Source organism: Phaenicophaeus curvirostris, unplaced genomic scaffold (assembly GCF_032191515.1).
Source record: "Phaenicophaeus curvirostris isolate KB17595 unplaced genomic scaffold, BPBGC_Pcur_1.0 scaffold_51, whole genome shotgun sequence".
Taxonomy (NCBI): Eukaryota; Metazoa; Chordata; class Aves; order Cuculiformes; family Cuculidae; genus Phaenicophaeus; species Phaenicophaeus curvirostris.
In genome coordinates, this window is record NW_027206674.1 from 882798 (window position 1) to 909745 (window position 26948).

Sequence of the window (26948 nt, forward strand, 5' to 3'; positions counted from 1 at the left end):
GGTGGGGGGCTGTTTTGGGGCTCTGGGGGGGTTATGCGGCTGGGGGGCTCTTTGGGGGGCTCTAAGGGTTGGGGGGGGCTCTGTGTGGGGCTGGGGGGGGGAGCTGTGAGGTTGGGGGGCTGTTTGGGGGGCCCTGGGGGAGGGGCACTGGGGCTGGGAGGCTCTTTGGGGGGCTCTGAGGGAGCTCACGGGGGGTTATGGGGTTGGGGAGCTGTTTGGGGGGGCTGTGATATCTGTTCGGGGGGGGCTTATGGGGCTGGGGGGCTGTTTGGGGGGCTGGGGTGGGGGCTATAGGTCCAAGGGGCTGTTTGGGGGGGTTTCGGCGGGGGGGTTATGAGGTTGGGGAGCTGTTTGAGGGGGGCTCGGGGGGGGGCTTTGGGGGTGTTATGAGGTTGGGGGGCTCTTTGGGGGGGGCTGAGGGGGATTATGGGTCTGGGGGCTGTTTTGGGGGGCGGGGGGTGGGCTATGGGTCCAAGGGGCTGTTTGGGGGGGTTCGGGGGGGGTTATGAGGTTGGGGGGCTCTTTGGGGGGGGGGGCTGGGGGGGATTATGGGTCTGGGGGGCTGTTTTGGGGCTCTGAGGGGGCTGTTTGGGGGGGGCCTGAGGGGTCTCTTGGGGGTGCCCCCCCCCCCCCCCCCCCCCCAATGTTCGAGTTCTGCCCCTGCTGCCCCCCCCAGCCACCTGCGTGAACGACACCCACTGCTCGTGCCCCCCCGGGTTCCGCGCCCCCCCCGGACCCCCCGGCAGCGCGGGCCCCACAGAGCTGTGACGGTGAGGGGGGGGGGAAAGGGGGGGGCAGGGGGGGTGGGGGGACATGGGGGGACACGTGGGGGGGTATTAGGGGGGTCAAAAGGGGGACACAGGGCCTGGGGGGGGAGATGGGGGCACTGGGAGATTGGGGGGGCAAATGGGGGGGGTCATAGGGGCAATAAAGGGGGGGGTCCCCGAATTAGGGGGAGAGCATTGTGAGAATGGGGGGGGCACAGGGGATGGGGGGGCACTGGGGACGTGGGGGGGGTTGCTTGGGGACATGGGGGGGGTCAGAGGGGATGGGGGGGGGTCCTTGGGACACGGGGGGGTCACAGGGGTGGGGGGGCACTGGGGGTTGTGGGGGGGGGGTCCTTGGGGACATGGGGGGGGGTCACAGGGGATGTGGGGGGGGTCCTTGGGGACACGGGGGGGTCACAGGGGATGGGGGGGCACTGGGGTTGTGGGGGGGGGGGGTCCTTGGGGACATGGGGGGGGTCACAGGGGATGTGGGGGGGGGTCCTTGGGGACACGGGGGGGTCACAGGGGATGGGGGGGCACTGGGGTTGTGGGGGGGGTGTCCTTGGGGACATGGGGGGGCACTGGGTTCACAGAGACTGGGGAGCCCACGGGGGGGGGGGGTGTCCCCAGGGTTTTTGGGGGGGTCCATGTGTGACCCCCCCACCCCCCCAGACATTAACGAGTGCCTGGAGGGTCCTTCCCCCTGCGGCCCCGGACAGAGCTGCAGCAACACCCCGGGGGGGTTCAGCTGCGACTGCAACCGGGGGGTACCGGCTCGCCCCCCCCCGGGACCCCCCCCCCGGGCACCGGGGACCCCCCGACTGAGTGTGTGGGTAAGGGTCCCCCAAATCCCCCTGGATCCCCAAAACCACCCCCCCTCCAGGAACCCCAAAACCCCCCTGACATCCCCCCCCAGACCCCTTGAACCCCCCCCCAATGCGGGCAGGGGGACCCCCCAGCCCCCCGATGGGGACCCCCAAAACCCACCCCCCCCACCCCTTTGCCCCCCCCCACCATGGGGGGTGGGGTGGGTCTCTGGGTCGTGGGGGGGCAGATTTTGGGGTCCCCCCAAGTGGATGTTGGGGTGTCGTCCCCCCCACTGATGGGGTCCCCCCCCCAGACATTGATGAGTGCAAGGAGCGGGGGTCGGGGCTCTGCAGGGGGGGCTTCATCTGCTTCAACACCCCCGGGGACTTCGAGTGCCACTGCCCCCCAGGCCACGTGGAGACCCCCAGCGCCTGCACCCGTGAGTCACCCCGAAACCCTGCACCCCAAAACCCCCTCAAAACCCCCACCCCCCAAAACCCTGCACCCCAAAACCCCCTGAAACCCCCACCCCAAAAACCTGCACCCCAAAACCCCCTCAAAAACCCCCACCCAAAAAACCTGCACCCCAAAACCCCCTCGAAACCCCCACATCCCAAAAGCCTGCACCCCGAAACCCCCTGAAACCCCCACCCCAAAAACCCTGCACCCCAAAACCCCCTCAAAACCCCCACCCCCCAAAACCCTGCACCCCAAAACCCCCTCGAAACCCCCACCCCAAAACCCTGCACCCCAAAACCCCCCTGAACCCCTTCTCCCCAGAACCCTGCACCCCAAATCCCTTATGGTGCCCCCACCATGTCTCCCCCCATCACCTTGGGGGTGCCCCCCATCTCCCCCCCCCCATCACTTCGGGGGGTCCCCCCCCCATCTCCCATCACTTTCGGGGTGCCCCACCCATCACTTTACAGGTGCCCCCCCCCATCACTTTGGGGGTGCCCCCCTATATCCCCCCCCATCACTTTGGGGGTGCCCCCCCATATCTCCCCTCCATCACTTTGGGGGTGCCCCCCCATATCTCCCCCCCCATCACTTTTGGGGTGCCCCCCCCCCATTTCTCACACCAGGAGGAAGTGTGGGGGGGGGGAGGGGAAGCCCCAGCCCCGCCCGTTTCCTGTGTTTGTGGGTTCCCCCCCCCTCGCACGAGGACCCAGCGTCGCACACGCGTGTGCAAGGGGTGTGGGGGGGCTCACCCCACTTTCTGACCCCCCCCAGCCGTGACGGTGCCCCCCGAACTCTGCGAGGATGAGAAGGTTGGGGGGGGTCCCCAAATCTTGGAGGGGGTCACTGGGGTCCCCAAATTCGGGGGGGTTCCCCAAGTCCTTGGGGGGGTCCCCAAATCTTGGGTGGGGTCACTGGGGTCCCCAAATTCGAGGGGGTCCCCAAGTCCTTGGGGGGGTCCCCAAATTGGGGGGGAGGGGGCACTGGGGGGGATTATGGGATCACTGGGGTCCCCAAGTGTGTGGGAGGAGTCACTTTGGGGGTTCCCCAAGTTACACTGAGGGGGTCCCCAAGTTCAGGGGGGAGTCAATGTGGATGGGGGGGACATGGAGTCATTGGGGTCCCCAAGTGAAACTGGGGGGGGACCCCAAGTCGGGGAGGGGGCATGGGGAGGGTCCCCAAGTCCTGGGGTCCCTTTGGGGGGGTCCCGAGGATCTTGGGGGGCTGGTGCCACCCCCATTTCTCCCCCCAGGGCGGCTGTGAGCTGGCTGAGACCCTCACCCACCTCTACGAGCAGCTGGGGGGGGGCGGCGACCCCCACCTCGTCCTGCAGGTTTGGGGGGGGTCCTGGGAGATTTGGGGGGGCCGTGTGGGGATTTAAGGGGTCTCAGGAAGTTGGGGGGGGGGGCAGGGGGGTCCTGGGAGGTTTAGGGGGTCCCTGGGATTCTTGGGAGTTTTGGGGGGGGTCCCTGGGGGATTTTAGGGGGTCTCAGTGAAGTTTGGGGGAGTCCTGAGAGGTTTGGGGGGGTCCAGGGGGCTCCTGGGATTTTTGGGGGGGTCCCAGGGAGGTTTGCGGGTGTCCCTGGGTGTCCTCAGAGGTTTGGGGGGGTCGTGGGGTGATTTAGGGGGTCTCAGTGAGGTTTGGGGGTGCCATGGGGTCCCAGAGACTGGGGGGGTGTCCTTGGGGTGGGGGGCACAGGGTCATTTTGGGGGGGTCCTTGGGGTCTTGTGGGGGGGCTCTGAGTGTCCCAGAGTTTTGGGGGGGGGGTCGCAGGGGTTTGGGGGGGTCCTGGGGGGTCTGATGCCGGGGTGACCCTCCCCCCCCCCCCAGGATCTCTTGGCCACCCTGGAGGGGCCGGTTGGGGGGTGCGGGGCCGAGCCCCCCCCCCCGGTGTCACCGCAGGGTGACAGCGCTGCTGGCGGCCACCGAGGGGCTGGTGGGGGGGGCAGGGGGGCTGCTGACCCCCCCCACGGCCACCAACGTCACCTCCAACGGATCTGGTACCCCCACACCCCCCCCTCCTTGTCACCTCCCCCCATGTCACCCCCCGTGTCACCCCCCATGTCACCCCCCATGTCACCCCCCATCTCACCCCCCATCTCACCCCCCATGTCACCCCCCATGTCACCTCCTCCCTTGTCACCCCCCCTTGTCACCCCCCCTTGTAACCCCCCTTGTCACCCCCCCATGTCACCCCCCCCAGTGTCCCCAAGGGGGGTTCCGTGTCCCCCCTGTCCCCCCCACAGTGTCCCCAAGGGGGGTTCCATGTCCCCCCTGTCCCCCCTCAGTGTCCCCAAGGGGGGTGACATGTCCCTGTCCCCCCCAGCTCTGTTCCTGTCTGTGTTTCGGGGTCCCCCCCCCGGTCCCGTGCATCTGGGGGGGCCGGGGGTGCAGCTGGAGGTCCCCAAGGGGGGGGCCGGGGACAGCGGTAAGTGGGGGGGGGCATAGGGAGATTTGGGGGTCACCCCTGGGGGGACTGGGGGGGTTCTGGGGTCTCTGGGGGGGGTCTTGGGGGGATTTGGGGGTCACCAAGGGGGCTGAGGGGGGACATGGGGGCTGGGGGGGGCTTGGGGGGCTCCTGGGGTCTTGGGGAGGGGGGGGGCGCTAAGGGGGTCACTGGGGCTGAGGGGGGGTCAGTGGGGGGGGTGTCTCTCGATTTAGGGGTGCTGGGGGGTCAGTGGGGGGAGTGTCTCTCGATTTAGGGGGGCTAGGGGGTCAGGGGGGGTGTCTCTCTATTTAGGGGTGCTGGGGGGGTGTCTTTCGATTTAGGGGTTCTGGAGGGTCAGTGGGGGGTGTATCTCTGGATTCAGGGGTGCTGGGGGTCCGGGGGGGGTCTCGGGGTGGGTTTTGGGGTGCGGGTCCCATGTCTCTCCCCCCCCCAGGGGTGTCGCTGGTGGCTCTGCTGCAGCATCGGGCGCTGGCGCTGGCGCTTTCGGGGGCCCCCCCCGTGGATTGGGGGGGCTGGGGGGAGCTGCCCCCCCCCCGGCGCGGCGCCCGCCCCTCCTATCGCCTCCTGAGCCCCGTGGTCACCGTCCTCGTCACCCCCCCCGCGCCCCCCCGGGCCCCCCGACATCACCCTCAGCTTCCAGCACCCCCCCCCGGTCAGTGGGGCACCCCAAAACCCGGGGGGGGGACCCCAGAGAGGGAGGGGACACCCCAAAAGAGAGGGGGGGCCATAAAGGGGGAGGGGACACACCCCAGATTGGGGAGGGAGACCCCAAAGGTGGAGGGGGGGCCATAAAGGGGGAGAGGGGACCCCAAAATGAGAGAGGGGACCCAAAATGGGAAGGGGGGACCCCAAAAGGGGGGGGTGTTTAACCCTAAAAGGGGAGAAGGCGGACGGCAAAGAAGGAGGAGGGGACCCCTCAAAATGGGGGGGACACACACTAAAAAGGGGGGGGTATACCCCAAAATGGGGGGAGACCCTAAAAGGGGAAGGGGGGACCCTAAAAACGGGGAGGGACCCTAAAAGGGGAGGGGTGGGAACCCCCTCAGGGCGATGAGGACCCCCTCAAAAGTGTTGGGGACCCCCCAAAGAGATCAGGGAGCCCCCGAAAGAGGTCGGGGACCCCTAAAAGAGATCAGGGAGCCCCCAAAAGAGGTCGGGGAGCCCTCGAAGAGATCAAGGAACCCCCAAAAGAGATCAGGGAACCCCCAAAAGAGGTCGGGGACCCCTCGAAGAGATCAAGGAACCCCCAAAAGAGATCGGGGACCCCTAAAAGAGATCAGGGCCCCCCAAAGGGCCCCCCTGACCCCCCCCCCGTGCCCCCCAGGACCCCCGGCTCGGGGGGCGCGTGCTCTGCGCCTTCTGGCACCCCGAGTTGGGGCGCTGGGCGACCAGGGGGTGTCGGGCCCTGAACCCCCCGACCCCCCTCGGCACGACCTGCGTCTGCAACCACCTCACCAGCTTCGCCGTCCTGCTCGCCTTCTACGAGCTCCAGGTGACCCCAAAACCACGCTGGGACCCCAAAACCCCCCCAGGACCCCAAAACCCCCCCAGGACCCCAAAACCCCTCCAGGACCCCAAAAGCCCCTGGGACCCCAAAACCCCCAGGGACCTCAAACCCCCCAGGGACCCCAAAATCACCCCAGAATTCCCCCCCCGGGGCCCCAAAATCTCCTGGGAGCCCCCCAAACCCTCCCCCCCAGCACCCCCAAACACCCCGAAAAAAACCCCAGGGACCCCAAAAATCCCCTGGGACCCCAAAAACCCCCAGGGACCCCCAAAAATCCCCTGGGATCCCAACCCCCACCCCAGGACCCCAAACCACCCCCCAGGACCCCAAAACCCCCTGGGACCACCCCCAAAATCCCCCCTGAACCCCAAAAATTCCCCTGGGGCCCCCAAGTCCCCTGCTGCCCGGGGCCTCAAAACCCACCCCAGACCCCAAACCCTCCCAGGACCCCCCCAAACACCCCCCCCGCCTTGGGACCCTGAACTGCCCCCCTGGGACCCCAAATGCCCCCCCTCAGGACCTCAATTCCCCCCCGTTGGGACCCCAAAACCCCTCCAGGGCCCCCAAAACCCCTCCAGGCCCCCCCAAAACCCTACCTGGAGCCCCCAGAACCCCTCCATGGGGAAACTGAGGCACGGGGCGGGGTCTGCACTGACCCCTATGGGGAAACTGAGGCACGGGGGGGTTCTCATGCGCGGTGCCCCCCCCCTCCCCAGGATAACTGGGTGCTGGACGTGGTGACGCGGGTGAGTCTGGGGGTGTCGGTGGTGGCTCTGGGGGTGGCGGCCGCCACCTTCGCCCTGTGCCGCGCCCTGAAGGGGCTTCGCACGACGCTTCACCTGCACCTGAGCCTCAGCCTCCTGGTGGCACACGGCACCTTCCTGCTGGGCATCGACCGCACCGAGAGCCCGGTGAGGGGGGGGGCACTTGTGCAAGGGCGTGCAAGGGCGGGGGGGCTGGGGAGATGGCTTGCACGGAGCTGGCAGTGAAGGGGAGGGTGAGGGAGGCACTTGTGCAAGGGCGTGCGAGAGCCTGAAGGGGGTGGGAGGCTGGGGAGGGGGCTTGCACGGAGCTGGCAGCCCAGGGGAGGGCAGGGGGGGCTCTTGTGCAAGCGCGTGCGAGGGCCTGAAGGTGCTGATTGAGGGCAGAAGGCACTTGTGCAAGAGCATGTGAGGGTGGGGGGAGCTGGGGAGGGGGCTTGCACGGAGCTGGCAGCAACGGGGAGGGCGGGGGGGCTCTTGTGCAAGAGCGTGCGAGGGCCTGAGGTGTTGATTGAGGGTAGGAGGGTACTTGTGCGAGGGATAATATGCTGGGAGGGGGCGTGCACGGAGCTGGCAGCAAAGGGGAGCGCTGGGGGGCGCTTGTGCAAGGCCGTCGTGCGAGCCCTCGTGCGCCGGCCTCGTGCAGGTGGCCTGCGCCGTGGTCGCGGGGCTCTTGCACTTTTCGTTCCTGGCCGCCTTCTGCTGGATGGGCCTGGAGGGGCTGCACCTCTACGTGCTCCTCGTGCGAGTGTTCGAGCCCTCGTGGCTGCGTGTGCGACACCTCCTCCTCGTGGGCTACGGAGTCCCCGCCCTCATCGTCGCCATCGCCGCCGCCGCCTTCCCCGCCGGCTATGGCACCGACCGATAGTGAGTGCACGAGGCCCTCGCACAAGGATCCTGCACGAGCATCTCGCACGAGGCCCTCGTGCGAAGGCCCCATTGGTGGGGGAGGGAGGGGTCCTCGTGCAAATCGTCGCTCATCCAAGAGGGTTTGGGGTTTCTCGTGCAAGAGCCCTCGTGCAAGGGGCTCGTCCTCGTGCAAGGGGCTCGTCCTCGTGCGAGAAGCCCTCCTGCAGCCAGCGAGCTGCGTGGATCCTCCCAGTGCTCCCAGTTCCCTCCCAGTGCTCCCAGCTTGCCCTCTAGCCCTGCCCAGTGCTCCCAGTCCCTCCCAGTTCCCCCCCAAACCCCCTCCCAGGGCTCCCCCAGCCCTTCCCCAGTGCTCCCAGTCCCTCCCAGTCCCTCCCAGTCCCTCCCAGTGCTCCCAGTTTCCCCCTTCCCCAGCTGCTGGCTCTCCCTCGACCGAGGTTTCCGCTGGAGCTTCCAGGGCCCCGTCTGCCTCGTCATCGCGGTGAGACCCCCGTGTCCCTCCCAGTGTCCCCCCATCACTCCCAGTGTATCTCCAGTGTCACCCTCTGTGTCCCCAGCGTCATTCCCAGTATCACCAGTGTCTCCGCAGTGTCCCCCCTCTCACCTCCAGTATCCCCAATGTCACTCCCAGTATCCCCAGTGCCCCCCCAATGTCACCCTGTGTCCCCAATGTCACTCCCAGTGTCCCCAGTTTCACTCCTAGTATCCCCAGTGTCCCCCCAGTATCCCCCAGTGTCACTCCCTGTGTCCCCAGTTTCACTCCTAGTATCCCCAGTGTCCCCCCAGTATCCCCCAGTGTCACCCCTGTCACCCTCTGTGTCCCCAATGTCACTCCCAGTATTTCCAGTGTCACTCCCAGTATCCCCAGTGTCACTGTGTCCCCAATGTCACTCCCAGTATCCCCAGTGTCCCCCCAGTGTCACCTCCTCTATCCCCAGTGCCTCCCCAGTGTCACTCTGTGTCCCCAGTATCCCCCAGTGTCACCCCATCACCCTCTGTGTCCCCAATATCACTCCCAGTATCCCCAGTGTCACTCCCAGTATCCCCAGTGTCACTCCTTGTGTCCCCAGTGTCACTCCCAGTATCCCCAGTGTCACTCCTTGTGTCCCCAGTGTCACTCCCAGTATCCCCAGTGCCCCCCAGTGTCACCCTCTCTATCCCCAGCATCCCCCAGTGTCCTCCCTGTGCCCCTAGTGTCCCCCCAGTGTCCCTCCCAGTCCCCCCAGTGTCCCTCCCAGTCCCCCCAGTACCCCCAGTGTCCCCTGTCCCCAGCTCAACGCCGTCATCCTGGTCGTCACCGTCTGGAAGTTGGTGCAGAAATTCCACGACGTGAACCCCGACCTGGGGCACCTGCGGAAAATCAGGTGGGGGGACAGGGGGGGACACGGGGGCACAGGCTGGGGAGGGGGTCACCCTGGTGCGAGACCCTCGTGCAAGGGGTGGATGTGAGGGGGTGGGGGGGCTGTGCTAGTGCAAGGCGTGGGTTCACGTGGAGGGGCTGCCCTCATGTGAGACCCTCGTGTAAGGGGTGGGTGCTAAGGGGGGGCTACTCTTGTGCGAGGCCCTCGTGCGAGGCCCTATTGTGAAGTGCCGGTGTAAGGGGAGGTGTGTGTGTGGGGGGGTGTCTGTCCTGGTGACAAGCCCTCGTGCAAGGGGTGGGTGCGAGGCCCTCGTGCAAGGCCCTGGTACACGGGATGGGTGCGAGGGGGGTGGTCTGCCCCGACACGAGGCCCTCGTGCAAGGCCCTGGTGCAAGACACTTAGGCAAGGGGTGAATGTGAGGGGGGGGGCTGCCCTCGTGCGAGTCCCTCGCGTGAATCCCTGGTGCGAGGGGCTGTCACAAGGGGTGGGTGTGAGTGGGGGGGGGGCTGCCCTCGTGCGAGGCCCTCGTGCGAGGCCCTCGTGCGAGCCCCTGGTTGTGCGCAGGGTGCTGTCGGTCACGGCCGGGGGGCAGCTGTGCCTGCTGGGCTCGGGGTGGGCGCTGGGGCTGGGGCTGGGCCTGGGGCTGCCCCCCCCGGCCCCCCCCCGCCGGGCCCCCCCCGGCCCTGCTCGTCCTCTTCTGCCTCGTCAACGCGGCCCAGGGGCTGCTCATCCTGCTCTGCCACTGCCTCGCGCACCCCCAGGTCAGAGAACCCCGAAACCCAACCCCCCCGCACCCCGAAACCCCCCCGACCCCAACCCCCCTGAACCCCAAAACATCCCTAACCCGAACACCCCCAAAACCCGAACCTCAAAGTCTCCCCAAAACCCAACACCCCCCTGAACCCCAAAAGTGAACCCCCCCAGACCCCAAAATCCCCACACCCCAAAACATCCCTGACCCCAACCCCCGCCAACCCCAAAACCAAACACCCCCGAACCCCAAAAACCCCCAGACCCCAACACCCAACCCCCCCCGAACCCCAAAACCAAACACCCCTGGACCCCAAACACCCCCAGACCCCAAAACCCCCGAACCCCAAAACCCAAACCTCAAAGCCCCCCCAAGCCCCCGCCCTGAAACCTAACACCCCCCTGAACCCCAAAACCCTGCACCCCAAAATCTAACACTTCTCCAGACACCAAACACCCCCAAACCACCCCTGAACCCCAAAATCCAAACCTCAACACCCCCCCCCGAAACCCAACCCCCCCAGACCCCAATATTCAGTACCCTGGACCCCCCTAGACCACAACCCCCTGCACCCCAACCCCCCCCCCGAACCCCAAAACCAACCTGGGGTCCCCAAAACTCTCCAGACACCCCAAAATCACCCTGGGGTGATCTATACAAGGGGATCCTCGTGCAAGGGGTTCCCTGGTGTGAGGGGTTCCTTGTGCAAGGGGGGGGGGTCGTTATGCGAGGGGCTCCTGGGGCATTGGAGGGTCCTGGTGCGAGGGGAGATCCTCGTGCAAGGGATTCCTGGTGCAAGAAGGGACCTTGAGCAAAGGGCGTCCTGGTATAACGGGGCTCCTCGTGCGAGGCCCTCGTGCGAGCCCTCCCTGTGCACAGGTGCGTGAAGCCTATCGCTCCTGCCTCTGCCCTGGCTCCAAGCGCTACTCCGAGTTCACCAGTAACACCAGTAACACACGGGTGAGTCCCTCCCTGCCCCCCAGTTCATGGGACCCCTGAGGTTTTGGGGGGGTCCCTGAGCCCCCCCGACCCTCGTGCTCTGCCCGCAGCTCTCCCGCCAGCAGGCGTACGCGTAGTCGTGCGAAGCCTCGCACGAGGATTGGGGGGGGGGGGCAGCACCCCCCCCAGCGCTGTCACCGCTTCAAGCGCCTCCGTTCCCCTCGTGCTTCCACTTGTGCCGCGAATAAAGGTGTTTTCACAAGAGCAGCGTGCACGGCGGCGCACGAGGGGCGGGGGGAGCTGCACCAGGGAGGTCGTGAGCTGTTTGCACAAGGGGGGTGGCACGAGGGGCGTGGAAGGAGGGGGGTGGAGGCGTTTTCACCAGGCTGCTTGTGCTGGGGGGGGTGTTACATGAGGATTGTGCACCAGGACCGTGCGAGACAAAGGTCAAACACCATTTATAGGTTTTTTTCTCTCGAAAATAGATTATTATAGAAATCCCCCCAGGTGTCCTTGTGCAAGGGATCCTCGTGCAAGTCCGTGGTACGAGACCCTCATGCGAGGCTCTGACACGAGGCCATGGTACAAGTTCCTCATGCGAGTCCCATCGTGCAAGGCAGTGGGACGAGGCTCCTCGTGCGAGGCGAGGAGGGGGAGATGCCGTCCCCTGCACGAGGCGCTCTGGGCTGTGGCACGAGGCTCCTTGTGTGCAAGCCCTCGTGCGAGGCGATTTCGGAGGGTGCGAGATGCTCCAGGGCCCTGTTGCACGGCTGCGGCTACCAAAGTGTTGTGCGAGGCTCCTCGTGAGAAGCTCCTTGACGAAAAGCACTTGTGCAAGGGTCCTCGTGCGACGCTCCTCGTGCAAAGGCTCTTCTTGTTAGGCGAGGGGCTCGATGTGCGAGATGCTCCTGGCTGTATCGCACGGTCATAGCGTGAAGTCCTCGCACAAAGCTCTTTGTACGAGGCTCCTCGTGCAAGGGAAGAGGGGGGCAAGACGCTACAGGTTGTATCGCACGGTTGTAGCCTGAAGTCCTCGTGTGAAGAAGCTCTTTGTGCAAGGCTCCTTGTGTGCAGCCCCTCCTGCGGAGCCCCTTGTGCACGGCTCTTTGTGCAAAGCTCCTCGCGCGAGGCCCCTCGTGCAAGGTTCCTTGTGCAAGGACCCTCCTGCGTAGCTCCTTGTGCAAAGTTCGTCGTGGAAGGCTCCTTGCGAGAAGCTCCTCGTACAAAGCTCCTTGTGTGAGGTCCCTTGTGCGAAGCTCCTTGTACAAAGTTCCTCGTACAAAGCTCCTTGTGTGAAACTCCTCGTGCGAGGCCCCTCGTGCAAAGCTCCTCGTGCGAGGCCCCTCGTGCCGGTCCCGTCGTGCCGGGCTCAGATGAGCCTCTCCTCGGGGGGCAGGGCGGGGGGCGCGGGGGGCGGCGCTCGTGCCCCCTCGTGCTCCTCGCGGCTGGGCCGGTACGAGCCCTGCGAGCGTCGCTGCTCGCGGAGTCGCAGCAGCAGCAGCAGCAGCAGCGCAAGCGCCCCCAGCGCCCCCAGAGCCCCCAGCGCCGCCCCCACCTGCGCCCCCACCTGCGGGGACACGGGGGTCAGTGGGGACCCCCCCCCAGAACCCATAGGGACCCCCCCCGAACCCATAGGGACCCCCCAGAACCCATAGGGACCCCCCCCAGAATCCATAGGGACCCCCCCCAGAATCCATAGGGACCCCTGAGAACCCATAGGGACCCCCCCAGAATCCATACGGACGCCCGAGAACCCATAGGGACACCCCAGAATCCATAGGGATCCCCCCAGCGCCGCCCCCTCCTGCCCCCCCACCTGCAGGGACACAATGGCCAGTGGGGACCCCCCCCAGAATCCATAGGGACCCCTCCAGAGACCCCAGAGCCAGAGGGACCCCCAAGACCCATAGGGACCTCCTAGAGCCCATAGGGACCCCCCCCCCCCAAGAGCTCATAGGGACCCCACAGGGACCCCCAAGTACCATAGGGATCCCCAAACTCCTAGGGACCCCTAAGATCCCTCCCCCCAGATCTCATAGGGAGCCCCCAAAACCCATTGGGAGACCCTGGGACCCCCCCAAAGCCCCCAGGACACCCCCAACCCAATAAGGACCCGTTCGAAGCCTCTGAGGACCCCCCCAAGACCCCAACGAGCACACCAGGGACCCCCAAACATCCCAGGAAACCTTGGGGGCCCTTACACCCCCCTGGGACCCCCCCCAAAGCTTCTGTCCCCCCACCAAATTCTCTAAGAGACCCCTTGAGCCCCCCTCAACCTCCTGTGGACCCCAAAAGACCCCCCCAAATGGCCTGGGGACCCCAAAACCTCCCAGGGACCCCCCCAAACCCCCTTTGGGGACCCCCAATGCCCCCCCAACCATCCCAGGAGCCCCCCGAGCCCACAGGGACCCCCCCCACCCCCAACAGCCCCCCAAATCTGGGGGGACCCCCATGGACACCCCCCCCAAACTGACCGAGAGGCCTCCCCCACCTTGGGGGGTTGTGCTGTTACTGGTGCTGTTACTGGTCACACTGGGAAAGGCTGGGAGGGAAATGGGGGGGTCACGGGGGGGGCCCAGCAGGCAGGGGGATCCCAGCCCCCCCCAAACTGGGGACCCAAAGGTTCTGAGGGACCCCAACCACTCAAATTGGGGACCCAGGCATGGAGGGGGGACCCCACCCCCCCAAATTGGGGATCCAAAGGTTCTGGGGGTCCCTAACCCCTCAAATTGGGGACCCGGGAGAGTCACAGGGGGCACCCCAGCAGCCAGAGGGACCCCAGCCCCCCGACATTGGGGACCCAAAGGTTCTGGGGGTCCCCAACCCCTCAAATTGGGGACCCGGGGGGGTCACAGGGGGGACCCCAGCAGCCAGAGGGACCCCAGCCCCCCCACATTGGGGACCCAAAGGTTCTGGGGGACCCCAACCCCTCAAATTGGGGACTCAGGCATGGGGGGAACCCAGGCCCTCCAAATGAAGGGACCTCAATCTCTGCCCCCCACCCCCATTCCCCCTCTCTTGAGGGTCCCAGGCTTTGGGGGGACCCCAGAACAGCCCCCTGCCCCCCCCAAAAAATCGGGGACCCCCCCTGTACGTACTCTGGGCCAGGGCCAGGCAGGGCAGCGCCAGCACCAGCGCATGTTGGGGGGCTCCCGCCATGGCGGGGGGACCCCGGGATCCTGCGGCTGCGGGGACAGTGTCAGGGCCCCCCCAGATCCTCCGGGGAGCCCCCAGACCCCCCAGATCCCTCTGGGCCCCCCATCCCCCCCAAATCCCCTCTTGGAGCCCCCAGACCCCCCAAAACCTCCCTGGGACCCTCCAGATCTCCCCCACCACCCCTGAGCCTCCTTGGGAGCCCCCAGACCCCCCAAATCCCCTCTGGGGACCCTCAAACACCCCCAACCCCTCTGGGTTCCCCCAAATTCCCACAGGACTCCCCCCCCACCGGACCTAAACCCCCCTCGGACCCCCCAAACTCCCCTGGGACGCCCCCAAACACCCCTATATCCTTCTGGCACCCCACAAACTCCCCTGAGACCCCACAAACACCCCTGGGATCCCCCCAAACACCCCTAAATCCCCATGGGACCCCTCAAACCTCCCCGGGACCCCCCCAAACACTCCTATATCTCCCTGGCACACCCCAAACTCCCCTGGGACCTCCCCAAACTCCCCTGGGACCCCCCCAAACACTCCTAAATCCCTCTGGGACCCTCCCCGAACACCTGTTAACCCCCCAAGCCCCCCTAAATCCCCATAGGACCCCCCCAAACTCCCCTGGGACCCCTCAAACTCCCCTGGGACCCCTTGAACTCCCCTAAATCCCCATGGGACCCCCTCAAACCTCCCCGGGGCCCCCCAAACTCCCTCAAACACCCCTTAAAGTCCCACTCCCCCCCCCCCAAACCCCTCTCGGGACCCCCCCAACCTGCCCTGCCCTGCCCCCCCCCGTTCCCCCACTCCTGCCCCACCCCCACCCCTGGGGCCCTTCGGGGGGGTCCCGGGGGGCTCAGGAGCCAAGGGGTGGGGGGGGGGAAGGGGGAATCCCCCTCGATCTCACCCCCTGGGGGGGGGTCAATAAGTAGTGGGGGGGGGGGGCCCCGCTCACCGCCCGCTCCGCTCGGCTCCGGCCGCTCCCGTCCTGCCCCGCCCCACGTGACCCCGCAGGCCACGCCCCCGACCGCACCTGAGAGCGAGGCCACGCCCACACCTGGCGGGAGGCGCGCGGGGGGGGGAGGTTTGTGAGGCGAGGGGGCGTGGCTTAGGCTGAGGGAGCGACACGATTGGCTGAAGGCGCGAGGGCGAGGCATAGGGGGCGTGGCTTAGCTCGAGAGGGCGTGGCTTCTTGTTGAGGGGGCGTGGCTTGGTTGCTATATATTAAGTGCAGTGGGCGGAGCTTTTGCGGAGTGGGCGGGGCTTTCGCCTCTGAGGCCACGCCCCCGGCGCACCTGCTGCGCCCCCGCCCCTCGCGCATGCGCAGTGAGGCCTCTCGGCTGCCTTCGCCTCCCCCACCCTGCCCCCCAAGATAAAAGGGGAACCCAGGCGCCCCCCCCCACCCTTCTCCCCCCTCTCAAATCCCATAGACCCCCCCAAGCACAGGGGGCGGAAGGCTTAAGTCCCTTTAAAGGGGGGGGTGTCTTTAGGGGGGGTCTTGGGGGTGAGGGTCTATTGGGGGGGTCACTTTTGGGGGGGCTCCTTTTTGGGGGGGGTCCTTTGTGGGGGGGGGGGGTCGCTCTCCGTTGCCGCATTGAGGGGGGGTTGCAGGAAAACGGGGGGGGCGGGGTCCCTGCAGCATCCAATCAGCGGGTCTGCCGCCCCCCCCCCCCCCCCAGTATCGCGATGTCTCTGTCGCGATAGCGCCCCCGCCCCCCCCCCCCGCCCCCCCCTCAGGCCGTGGCCAAAGCGTGAAGGAGGCGGTGAGGGGGGGGGCGGTTTTGGGGGAGGGGGGCATGGGGGGGACCCCGGTATTGATAGGGATGGGGGGGGGGGAGGCGCACAAGGAGGATCCAGGTATTCATAGGGATTGGGGGGGGCTCTTTTGGGGGGGCTTTTTGAGGAGGGGGGGCAAGGGGGGGACCCCTGACATTCCTAGGGATGGGGGGAGGTCGTTTTGGGGAGGGGGGTGCACGGGGGGACCCCAGTATTGATAGAGATGGGGGGGGCATCAAGGAGGATCCAGGTGTTCATAGAGACGGGGGGGGCTCTTTTGAGGATGGGGGGGGTCACAGGTGCACCCCCACATCCAAGGGGAGGGGGGGTTTCGATGGGGAGGGGTTGTCTTGCTTTGGGGGGGCACAAAGGGGACCCTAAGTGTCTGGGGGGGCTCTATTTGGGGTAGGGAGAGAGAGGGGGGGACCCAGGCATCCAGGGGGGCTTTGGGGCGGGGGGGGCTTCATTTTTTGGGGGGGGGGGCACAAAGGGGTCCCCAGGCATCTGGGAAGGGGGGAGCATGGGGTATCTCCCCTTTTTGGGGGGGGCTGTCCCCTTTTTGGAGGGGTCTGACCTCTCCCCCCCTTAAACCAGAGCGTGTGGGGGGGTTTTGGGGAGCCCCCCCCACCCCCACCATGGCCCCCCCCCGGCGGGAGGTGAAGCGCAGCGGCTCCATCGTTCCCTGCTTCCTCTTCGTTGAGGTACCGGACACCCCCATTTTGGGGACCCCCCCATAAAGCCCCTCCTCCAGGGCACCCCCCCCAAACACACCAGGTGCCCACCCCCAGCACAACCCCCCAGAGTTGAGGTTTAGGGGGTCCCAATATGTTCCCCCCAAAGCTGGGGTTCAGAGGGGGTCCCACCATGCCCCCCCCCCATGAGGTTTGGGGGGGGTCCCTTCAATTCTCCCCCTCCAGCTGGTTTTGGGGGGGCTCCCAGCATCCCTCCCCCCCAAGCTGGGTTTTGGGGGGGTCCCAGCAATTCCCCAGCCCCTCAGATGGGGGCTCAAGGGGGGGGGGTCCCATCATGTCCCCTCCCTAAAATTGGGGTTCGGGGGGGTCTCACCATGCCCCCCCCCAAGCTGGGCATATGGGGGGGGCACAGCTGCCTGGGGGCTGAGGTTTAGGGGGGTCCCCAGCATTTCTCCCCCTCCAGCTGGGATTGGGGGGGGTCCCAGCAATTCCCCGCCCTAAAATTGGGGTTCGGGGGGGGTCCCATCATGTCCCCCCCCTCAAACTGGGCATATAGGGGGGATCACGGCTGCCTGGGGGCTGAGGTTCAGTGGGGTCCCAGCATTTCTCCCCCTCCAGCTGGGATTTTGGGGGGTCCCACGAAAATTGGGGTTCAGGAGGGGTCTCACCATGCCCCCCCCCTCAAAGTTGGGGATCCTGGGGGGCACGGCCGCCCTCGCCTACCAGCTGGAGTTCACGGACGCCTTCCCGGTGCACGACGGGGGGTTCTTCTGCCGGGACCCCGCGTATGGGCGCCCCTACCCGGGCCCCCCCGGCTCCAGCAGGGCCCCCCCCGCCCTTGTCTACGGCCTCGTCACCACCGTCCCCGTCCTCACCGTGAGTGGGGGGCCCGGGGGGCACTTGGGGGGCTGGGGGGGCTCAATGAGGTGTTCCAAGGGGCACTTTGGGGGTCTGGGGGGGCTCACTGGGGGTCCCAAGGGGCACTTTGGGGGGCTGGGGGGGCTCACTGGGGGTCCCAAGGGGCACTTTGGGGGGCTGGGGGGGCTCACTGGGGGTCCCAAGGGGCACTTTGGGGGTCTGGGGGGGCTCACTGGGCGTCCCAAGGGGCACTTTGGGGTCTGGGGGGGCTCACTGGGGGTCCCAAGAGGCACTTTGGGGGTCTGGGGGGGCTCACTGGGCGTCCCAAGGGGCACTTTGAGGTCTGGGGGGGCTCACTGGGGGTCCCAAGGGGCACTTTGGGGGGCTGGGGGGGCTCACTGGGGGTCCCAAGGGGCACTTTGGGGGGCTGGGGGGGCTCACTGGGGGTCTGGGGGCTCACTGGGGGTCCTAAGGGGCACTTTTGGGGTCTCTGGGGCTCATTGGGGGTCCCAAGGGGCACTTTGGGGGTCTGGGGGGGCTCACTGAGGGATCCTAAGGGGCACTTGGGGGTCTGGGGGGGTTCACTGGGGGTCCCATAGGACCGGGGTGGGGGGGGGGGAGTGTCCCAGGGATGATGAGAGGGTCTTGTGATGATGGGGGGCAGGTCCCTGGGCTGATGTGGGGGTCCCAGGGGTGATGTGGGGGTTCTGGGGGGGCTGGTGGGAGGGTCCCCAGTGCTGTCAGTGACTGGGGTCCCCAGATCGTGGTAGGGGAGCTCCTGGGGCGACTGGGGGGGGCTCGGGGGGGCCGTGACCCCACGATCCTGTGGGGCGAGTGCTGCTACCTGGGAGCCCCCCTGAGGCGGCTGCTGCGCTTTCTGGGTGAGGGGGGGCCGGGGGGGGCAAATGGGGGGGGGAGGGAGATATGGGGGGGGGAATATGGGGTGAAATAGGGGGGAAAGGGGCAAATTGGGGGGGTTACGGGGGTAATTGGGTGAAATTAGGGAGACAGGGGCAAATTGGGGGGTGGGGGGGAAGGGGGGAGTGCAGGGTTGGGGGCAATTGGGGAGGTGGGGGGGCAAATGGGGGTAATTGGGAAGGTGGGGGGCAAACTGGGGGTAGGAGGAGGTGGGGGTGCAGAATGGGGGTGCAAATGGGGGGAACTGGGGGGCAAATTGTGGGGCAGGTGGAATTGGGGGGGGCAAATTGGGGGGGTCATTGTGGAGATGTGGGGCAAACTGGGGGTCAAGGGGAACCGGGGGAGCGCAGAATGGGGGGGGTTCAGCTTGGGGGGGGGGCACAAAGGGTGGGTTTGGGGGGTCAGGGGGGGTTTGGGGAGTGCAGAATGGGGGTTCAGTTTGGGGGGGGCACAAAGGGTGGGTTTGGGGGGTCAGGGGGGCAATGGGGAGCGCAGAATGGGGGTTCAGCTTGGGGGGGGCACAAAGGGTGGGTTTGGGGGGTCAGGGGGGGTTTGGGGAGTGCAGAATGGGGGTTCAGCTTGGGGGGGGCACAAAGGGTGGGTTTGGGGGTTCAGGGGGGCTTTGGGGACCCCCCCAGCCCCCCCTTCTCCGTGTCCCCCCCCAGGCGTGTTCTCCTTCGGCCTGCTGGCCACGGCCATTTTCGCCAACGCGGGGCAGGTGGTGACGGGGGCCCCGGCCCCCCATTTCCTCGCCGTCTGCCGCCCCAACTACAGCGCCCTGGGCTGCGCCCCCCGAGCCGGGGACGCCCCCCCCCACTTCGTGCCCCCGGGGGGGGCTCCTTGCAACGGGGACCCCCCCTCGGTGGCCGCCGCGCGACGTGCCTTCCCCTGCAAGGAGGCCGCGCTCGGAGCCTACGCGGGAGCCTACGCCGGGGTGGGGGGACAGGGGGGCTCTAAAGGGGAATGGGGGGGGAATGGGGGGCTACGGGTCATTTGGGGGGGCTATGAGGGGAAATATGAGGGAAAAGAGGTAGATTGGGGGGGATACGGGTCATTTTGGGGGGCTATGAGGGGAAATATGAGGGGAAAGGGGTAGATTGGGGGGGATATGGGTCATTTTGGGGGGCTATGAGGGGAAATATGAGGGGAAAGGGGTAGATTGGGGGGGATACGGGTCATTTGGGGGGGCTATAAGGGGAAATATGAGGGGAAAGGGGTAGATTGGGGGGGATACGGGTCATTTGGGGGGCTATAAGGGGAAATATGAGGGGAAAGGGGTAGATTGGGGGGGCTACAGGTCATTTGGGGGGGCTATGAGGGGAAATATGAGGGGAAAGGGGTAGATTGGGGTCATTTGGGGGGTATTGGGGGCTATGAGGGGAAATATGAGGGGAAAAGGCAAATTGGGGGGGCAAGGGGAGGCTCTGGGGGGAGATAGGTGGGGAAAGGGGTGGATTGAGGGGGGCTGTGGGTCATTTGGGGGTATTGGGGGGATAAGAGGGGGCTGTGGGGGAAAATATGGGGGGAAAGGGGCAGATTGGGGGGGCTGCAGGTCGTTTGGAGGGGAACTGGGGGGGCTGTGGGGGAAAGGGGGTGAAATATGGGGAAAATGGACAAATTCAGGGGGCGGCTGGGTTCCCCTTGGCAGATTTTGGGGTCACTTTGGGTGGTTTTGGGGGTCACTTTGGTGGGTTTGGGGGTCACTGGGGGGGGTTGGGTTCATTTTGAGTGGGTTTGGGTTCATTTTGTGGGGTTTTGGGTTCGTTTTGGGTGGGTTTGGGGTCTCTCTGTGTGGTTTTGGGGTCATTCTGGGTGATTTTGGGGTCACTCAGTGTGGTTTTGGGGTCACTTTGTGGGATTTTGGGTTCATTTTGGGTGGTTTTGGGGGTCACTTTGCATAGTTTTTGGGTCACTGGGGTGGTTTTAGGGTCACTTTGTGGGATTTTGGGTTCATTTTGGGTGGTTTGGGGTTCATTTTGGGTGGTTTTGGGGTCACCCTGTGGGGTTTTGGGGTCACTGTGGGGGCTTTGGGTTCATTTTGGGTGGTTTGGGGGTCACTTTTGGGGGCTTGGGGGTCACTGGGGTGGTTTTGGGGTCAGTTTGGGGGATTTTGGGTTCATTTTGGGTGGTTTTGGGGTCGCTGGGTGGGTTTTGGGGTGACCCCGTGGTTTTGGGGTGACATGCTCCCCCCCAGCTGTACGTGACGCTGGCCTGGCGGGGGGGGGGCTCTCGGTTGGCCAAGCCGGCAGCGGTTTTGGGGTTCGCGGCGCCCCCGTTCCTGCTGGGCGCCCTGCGCGTGGCCGAGCACCGAAACCACTGGGGAGACGTCCTCGCGGGGTTCCTCACCGGCACCGGCATCGCCGCCTTCCTGGTGAGCCCCGAAACCCGGCACCCCAAAAACCCCAGAGCACCCCAAAACCGACCAGGGAACCCCAAAACCCACCAGGGAAACCACAAAGCTCACCAGGGAACCCCCAGATCCCACCAGGGAACCCCCAAAACCAACCAGGGAACCCCAAAATCACACCAGGGAACACCCCAAACCCACCAAGGAACCCCCAAACCCCCTGGTGAGCCCCAAACAAGCACCCCAAAGCCCCCCTGGCACCCCAGATCCCTCCCCATGTGCCCTCAAACTCCCCGAGTGAACCCCAAACCCACCCCAGGGAACCCCAAACCCCCCCTGAGCACCCCAGACCCCACCGGGTACCCCCAAACTCACTCGCCGCCCCCCCCGCAGGTGACCTGCGTGGTCGGGAACTTCCAGAGTGGGGGGGGCTCGGGGAGGGGGGGGCAGGGGGGAACCCCCAAAGGCCCCCCAAGAGCTGCCGCCCCCCCAGCCCCCTCTGGAGGAGATCAGCGTCACCCAGGTGAGGGGGGGCCTGAGCATTTTGGGGCGGCAGGGGGGCACCCCAAAACTATAGGGGGGGCATTGGGAGCGCCCCGAGACCTTTGGGGGGGGTCCTGTGCTTTTTGGAGGGGGCGGGGGGACACCCCAAAACCATGGGGGAGGGCACTTGAGGGTCCTGAGCCCTTTGGGGGGGATCCTGAGCCCTTTGGGGGGGAATCCTGAGCCCTTTGGGGGGGCAGGGGGGACACCCCATAACTAGGGGGGTCACTGGGAGGGCCCTGAGTCCTTTGAGGGGGTCTTGAGCTTTTTGGGGGGGTAGGGGAGACACCCCAAAACCAGGGAGGGAGGGCACTTGGGGGTCCTGAGCCCTTTGGGGGGGTCCTGACTGGGGGGGGGAAGCACTGGGGGGGTTCCTGAGCTGTTTGTGGGGGTGCAGGGGGGACATAGGGGTACCCCAATATTTTGGGGGGGTCCAGGGGTCTGTGCAGCCCCTGTGCCCCCCCCGTGCCCCCCCCCAGGCGCGTCGAGCCGACCTCCCCGCCGTCACCTGAATGTCCTCAGCCCGGGGGGGACCCCAAAAACGGGGGGGTCCCCAAAACTGGGGGGGATCCCAAAAGTGGAGGGGGGTCATACGCGTGTAACACATGTTGGGGGGTGGGGGGGGGATGTGGTGGGGGGGTCTGGGAATAAAGTGGCTGCGAGCGGCGCCCCCGTGTCCCTATGAGGGGGCTATAGGGGTTGGGGGGGTATAGGGGCTTTTGGGGTGTCTGTAGGGGGTGGGGGGTGGAGGCCTCACATGCATTGGGTGCTTATAGGGTGCCTATAGGGGTCACATAGGGTGCTTATAGGGGTCTTATAGGGTGACTGTGGAGATCCCACAGGGGTCACATAGGGTGCCCATAGGGGCCCCCACAGGGTGCCTATAGGGGTCCCATAGGATGCCTATAGGGATTATACAGAGTGACTGTGGAGATCCCATAGGGGTCACATAGGGTGCATATAGGAGTCATGTAGGGTAGCTGTGGAGATCCCATAGGGGTCACATAGGATGCCTATAGGGGTCATGTAGGGTAGCTGTGGAGATCTCATAGGGGTCCCATAGGATGCGTATAGGGGTCATGTCGGGTGACAGTGGAGATCCCATAGGGGTCACATAGGGTGCCTATAGGGGTCATATAGGGTGCCTATAGGGATAATATAGAGTGGCTGTGGAGATCCCATAGGGATCACATAGGGTGCCTATAGGGGTCCCACAGGGTGCCTATAGGCGTCATGTAGGGTGACTGTGGAGATCCCATAGGGGTCACATAGGGTGCCCATAGGGGCCCCACAGGGTACCTATAGGGGTCTCATAGGGTGCCTATAGGGGTCATGTGGGGTGACTGTGGAGATGCCATAGGGGTCACGTAGGGTGCCTATAGGGGTCCCATAGGGTGCCCACAAGGGTCACATACGGTGTTTATAGGGGTCATATAGGGGGGTCCCATAGGGGTCCCATGCGCGTGCCCGCTGGGGACCCGGGGGGCGGAGCCTCGAGGGGGCGGGGCTTGAACCCCCAGCGGCGAGGGGAGCGTGGTCCGGGCGGGCTCTGATTGGCTGGGGTCGGGAGGGGGCGTGGCCAGGTGGGGCGGGCTCTGATTGGCTGGAGTCGAAAGGGGGCGTGTCCACTCGGGGGGCGGGCTCTGATTGGGTGTGGCCGGGGGCGTGTCCCGCTCTGGCCCCGCCCCCCGGGCTGCGGCGGGGCGGGCGGCGGCTCCGGCGGCGGCGGTGAGTGGGGGGGCCTCTAGGGGCCTGTGGCGGGTCTATAGGAGGGGTGTTCCTGTGCCTGGGTCTATAGAGGGGGGGGAGCCCTATGGCCGGGTTTATGGGGGGAGGTCCCTATAGCCGGGTCTATAGGGGCCCTATGGCTGGGTCTATAGGGGTCCCTGTGGCCGGGTCTATGGAGGGGAGTCCCTATGCCTGGGTCTATAGGGGGGCGGTCCCTATAGTCGGGTCTCTAGGGTCCCTATGGCCAGGTCTATAGGAGGGGTGTCCCTATGGCCGGGTCTATAGGGGCCCTGTGGTTGGGTTTATAGGGGGCGGTCCCTATAGCCGGGTCTATGGGGTCCCTGTGGCTGGGTCTATAGGGGGGTGTCCCTATGGCCGGGTCTATAGAGGCCCTGTGGCCGGGTCTATCGGGAGGGGTCCCTATGGCCGGGTCTATAGGAGGGGTGTCCCTATGGCCGGGTCTATAGGGGGGTGGTCCCTATAGCCAGGTCTATAGGGATCCCTATGGCCGGGTCTGTAGGGAGTGAGTCCCTATAGCTGGGTCTATAGGGGGGTTCCTATGGCTGGGTCTATGGAGGGGAGTCCCTATGGCCAGGTCTATAGGGGGTGGGCCCTATGGTTGGGTCTATAGGGGATGTCCCTATGCCTGGGTCAATAGAGGGGGGTCCTATGGCCAGGTCCATGGGGAGGGGGCCCTATGGTCAGGTCTGTAGGGGGCGGTCCCTATAGCCCAGTCTATTTGGGCCCTATGGCCAGGTCTATAGGGGGGTTCCTGTGGTCAGGTCTATGGGGGGGGAGTCCCTATGGCCGGGTCTATATGGAGGCCCCTATGGCCATGGGGCAGTGATGGTCGGTGTGGGGCTGCCCTCCCTATAGCAGGAGTTCTCGGCTGTGCAGCCTGTATGGCCCCGATGGAGCACCCTATAGAGTGCCTATGGAGCCCCAGGTAAAGCTTCTATGAATCTCCTTTGTAGCCCCTATAGAGCTCTTGTTCAGCCCCTACGGAGCCGCTTATGCAGCCCCTGCACAGCCCCTGTTACCACAGCCCTTACAGTGCTGCTATGTTGCCTCTTATAGATCCTCTATGGAGGCCCTGATGGAGCCCTTATAGAGCCCTTTATAAAGCCACTACAGAGCCACTAGGGAGCCTCTTATAGTGCCCCCATAGACCCCTATGGAGCCTCTTATAGTGCCCCTATGAGACCTTTATAGAGCCCTTATGGAGCCTCTTATAGTGCCTCTGTAGAACCCTATGAGACCCCTATGGAGCCTCTTATAATATCCCTATGGAGCCTTTTATAGTGCCCCTATGAGACCCTAGTGGAGCCTCTTATATTGCCCCTGTGGAGCCCCTATATACCCCTATGGCGCCCCTATAGACCCCTATAGAACCCTATGGAGCCCCAGCGGCGCTGTCCGCGGTGCTGAAGCGGCTCCGCGGGCCTTGGCCCCCCCCAACCCCCTGTGACCCCCCCAATCCCTGTGACCCCCCAACCTCTGTACCCCCAAACCCCTTGTACCTCCTCAACCCTTGTGACCCCCAAACCCCTGTACCCCCCCCAGATCCTCGGTCCCTCCAACCCCCCCCCCCCCTCGTGGCCCCGCCCCCCCCGGTGACGGGTATTCTCGGGCGGATAATACAGACGAGCTGTTATTGCTTGAGAATACGCGTAGCCGAGGGGACGCCCCGGCCCTCGTGAGCCCTCGTGAGCCCTCGTGAGCCCTTGTGCGCCCTCGTACATCCCAGCCCTGCGGCCTCGTGCATCCCGGTGAGGCCTCGTGTGACCCCTCGTGTGAGCCTTGTGCCTCCTCGTGCGCTCCTGTGCCTCCTCGTGCGTTCACCACGTTCCCGTGCACACTCGCAGGGCTCTCGTGCAACCCTTGTGCACCCTTGGGGAGGCTTCATGCAGCCTCGTGTGACCACTGTGCAACCCTTATACCCTATCATAGGACCCCAACACCTACTCATGTGACCCTCATGAACCCTCGTGTGACTTAGTGCATTGCCGTGGATCCTTGTGCAACCCTTCTGCACCCTTGTGTGACCCTCATGTGCCCTCATGTCACCTCGTGCTTTGCCGTGGATCCTTGTGTGACCCTCGTGCAACCTTGTGCACCCTCATATGACCCTCGTGCACCCTCGTGTGACCTTGTGCCTTGCCGTGGATCCTTGTGTGACCCTCGTGCAACGTTATGCACCCTCGTGTGACCTCGTGCACCCTTGTGTGACCTCGTGCATTGCCGTGGATCCTTGTGTGACCCTCGTGCATCCTCGTGCACCCTCATATGATCCTTGTGCACCTTCGTGCATCCTCGTGCACCCTCGTGTGATCCTCGTGCACCCTCACGTGACTCTCCTGAGGTCGCTCGGCGCGCCCCTCCGAGCGTTGCCGGGCAACGAGGGGATGATTGACAGCTCGCCTGGCTCCGCCCCCTCAGGCACCGCCTCCCCATTGGCGCTGGAGGCGCGCGGGGGGGGACGCTGCGCTCTGATTGGCTGAGGCGCGCGGTGGGCGGAGCTGAGGGGGAAGCCGCGCTCTGAATGGCTGAAGCGCGCGGTGGGCGGGGCTAAGGGGGAGGCCGCGCTCTGATTGGCTGAGGCGCGCTGGGGGGCGATGGCGGCGGCGCTGGCGCGGGCGCTGGGCTCGGCGGCGGCGGCGGAGGAGGCGGCGGAGGCGGCCCCGCCGGAGCCGGTGCTGGTGCTGGGCCCCGCGGGCTCGGGCCGCACGGCGCTGCTGCTGCGGGTGGCGCTGGCGGGCGGCCCCCACGGGCCCCGAGCCCTGTACCTGGCGCCCAGCGCGCCCCCGCGGCTGCCGGAGGGGGGCGGCGACCCGCGCGCGCTGCAGGTGAGGGGGGCGGGGCTTGTGGAGGGGGCGGGGCTTGTGGCAATAGGGCTCTATGGCGGGGGCGGGGCTTTAAGGAAGGGGCGTGGTTTCTGATTGGCGGGCGTGGCTCGCAGTAGGGATGGGTCTGTGCGGAGGGGGCGGGGCTTATGAGGGGGCGGGGCCTACGGGGTTAACTCCAGCTGGAGGCCAGTTCCAAGCGGTGTCCCCAGGGCTCCGTGCTGGGTCCTGTTCAGTGTCTTTATCAATGACCTGGATGGAGGCATCGAGGGCTCCCTGAGAGAGTTTGGGGGTGACACTGAGCTGGGGGGATCTGCTGGAGGGTTTGAGGTTCTCCAGAGGGATCTGAGCTGGTTGGATCCATGGGCTGAGACCAAGGGGAGGAGGTTGGAGCAGGACCTTGGGGCACAACGACCCTGGGCAGCTCCAGCCTAGGAGGAGTCTGGCTGGAAAGGGCCTGGAGGAGAAGGACCTGGGGGGGTTGGTGGGACACGAGGATGTGGAGGCTCTGGAGCGAGTGCAGAGAAGAGCAACGAAGCTGGGGAGGGGGCTGGAGGAGAAGAGGAGCGGCTGAGAGAGCTGGGGGGGTTCAGCCTGGAGAAGAGGAGCCTGAGGGGAGACCTCCTTGCTCTTTCCCTGCAAGGAGCTGGTGGAGAGGAGGGAGCTGGGCTCTTCTCCCCAGGGCCAGGGGCCAGGCCGAGAGGGAACGGCCTCAAGCTCCACCAGGGGAGGCTCCGCATGGACAGCAGGGTGGAATCTTTCCTGGAAAGGGGCCCTGGGACAGGGAGGGGATTGAGAGTGTGGATGGGGGTTAGGGGTCTGTGGATGGGGTGTGGTGGATACGGGGGTTCCTATCCTGACCCCCTCCCCCCCCCCAGCGCCTGGAGCTGCGTTACCCACCGAGCGCGGCCGCCCTGGCGCGGGAGCTGGCAGCGCTGCCCTCGCACCCTCGGCCCCCGGGGCTGGTGCTGCTGGACGGGCTGGAGCGGTACCTGGGGGGGTCCCCGGGGTCCCCCGCTCGCCTGGCCGCGCTGCTGCTCGAGGTGGCCCGCAGCCCCGCGCAGGTGGTGGTCGCGCTGCGCCTGCCGCCCCCCGCGCCCCGCCTGCTGCACGCCCTGCGACGCTTCTTCCCCACCGAGTGCCGCCTGCGGCCCCCCGGGAGCCCCCCGCGGCGAGGGACCCTCCACGTCACCCACCCCGGGAGCCCCACGCGGCGATGGACGCTCCGCTTCGGACCCCAAGGGCAGCTGCGAGTCCACCGTGACGGGGACACTGATGGTGACGGGGACACTGATGGTGACACCAAGAGCGATGGGGACATCAATCCCCAAGCCCCACAGACACCAGGATGGGGACATGGACGATGATGGGGACACCCACAGCGATGGGGACACCCGTGGTGACCTTCCTGGGGACCCCAA

At 66.2% G+C, this 26948-nt stretch overlaps 6 protein-coding genes across 6 annotated transcripts in view; 3 read left to right on the top strand and 3 right to left on the bottom strand.

The window, feature by feature from the left end:
- The window catches only part of LOC138734009 (very-long-chain enoyl-CoA reductase-like), a 6235-nt gene extending 5420 nt beyond the window's left edge, over positions 1-815 (bottom strand). The window contains 1 exon segment of the mRNA XM_069881541.1: positions 700-815. Within this exon segment, the coding sequence (XP_069737642.1) occupies positions 700-815 (116 nt within the window).
- EIF3G (eukaryotic translation initiation factor 3 subunit G) overlaps positions 1-26948 on the bottom strand; it is a 74109-nt gene that overhangs the window by 29607 nt on the left and 17554 nt on the right. The window lies entirely within an intron of this gene.
- Positions 8110-8884, top strand: LOC138733992 (DNA-directed RNA polymerase II subunit RPB1-like; the record flags this gene model as incomplete). Its single annotated transcript, XM_069881525.1, has 2 exons — positions 8110-8597; positions 8659-8884. Coding segments are annotated over 2 exons (642 nt in total), but the record flags the coding sequence as incomplete, so codon positions are not given.
- Positions 12039-13828, bottom strand: LOC138734010 (protein crumbs homolog 3-like). The gene is made up of 3 exons (XM_069881542.1): positions 13768-13828; positions 13144-13211; positions 12039-12236 (listed from the first exon to the last, which is right to left on the bottom strand). The coding sequence occupies exons 1-3, from the start codon at positions 13826-13828 to the stop codon at positions 12039-12041; spliced, it is 327 nt and encodes a 108-aa protein (XP_069737643.1).
- LOC138734011 (phospholipid phosphatase-related protein type 2-like) lies at positions 16198-23827 on the top strand. The gene is made up of 8 exons (XM_069881544.1): positions 16198-16299; positions 16978-17166; positions 17909-18029; positions 18732-19000; positions 20261-20437; positions 20807-20936; positions 21436-21554; positions 23762-23827. The coding sequence occupies exons 1-8, from the start codon at positions 16234-16236 to the stop codon at positions 23825-23827; spliced, it is 1137 nt and encodes a 378-aa protein (XP_069737645.1). The 5' UTR covers positions 16198-16233.
- Positions 25300-26894, top strand: SWSAP1 (SWIM-type zinc finger 7 associated protein 1). The gene is made up of 2 exons (XM_069881545.1): positions 25300-25530; positions 26406-26894. Exons 1-2 carry the CDS (start codon positions 25300-25302, stop codon positions 26892-26894), a joined length of 720 nt encoding a protein of 239 aa, XP_069737646.1.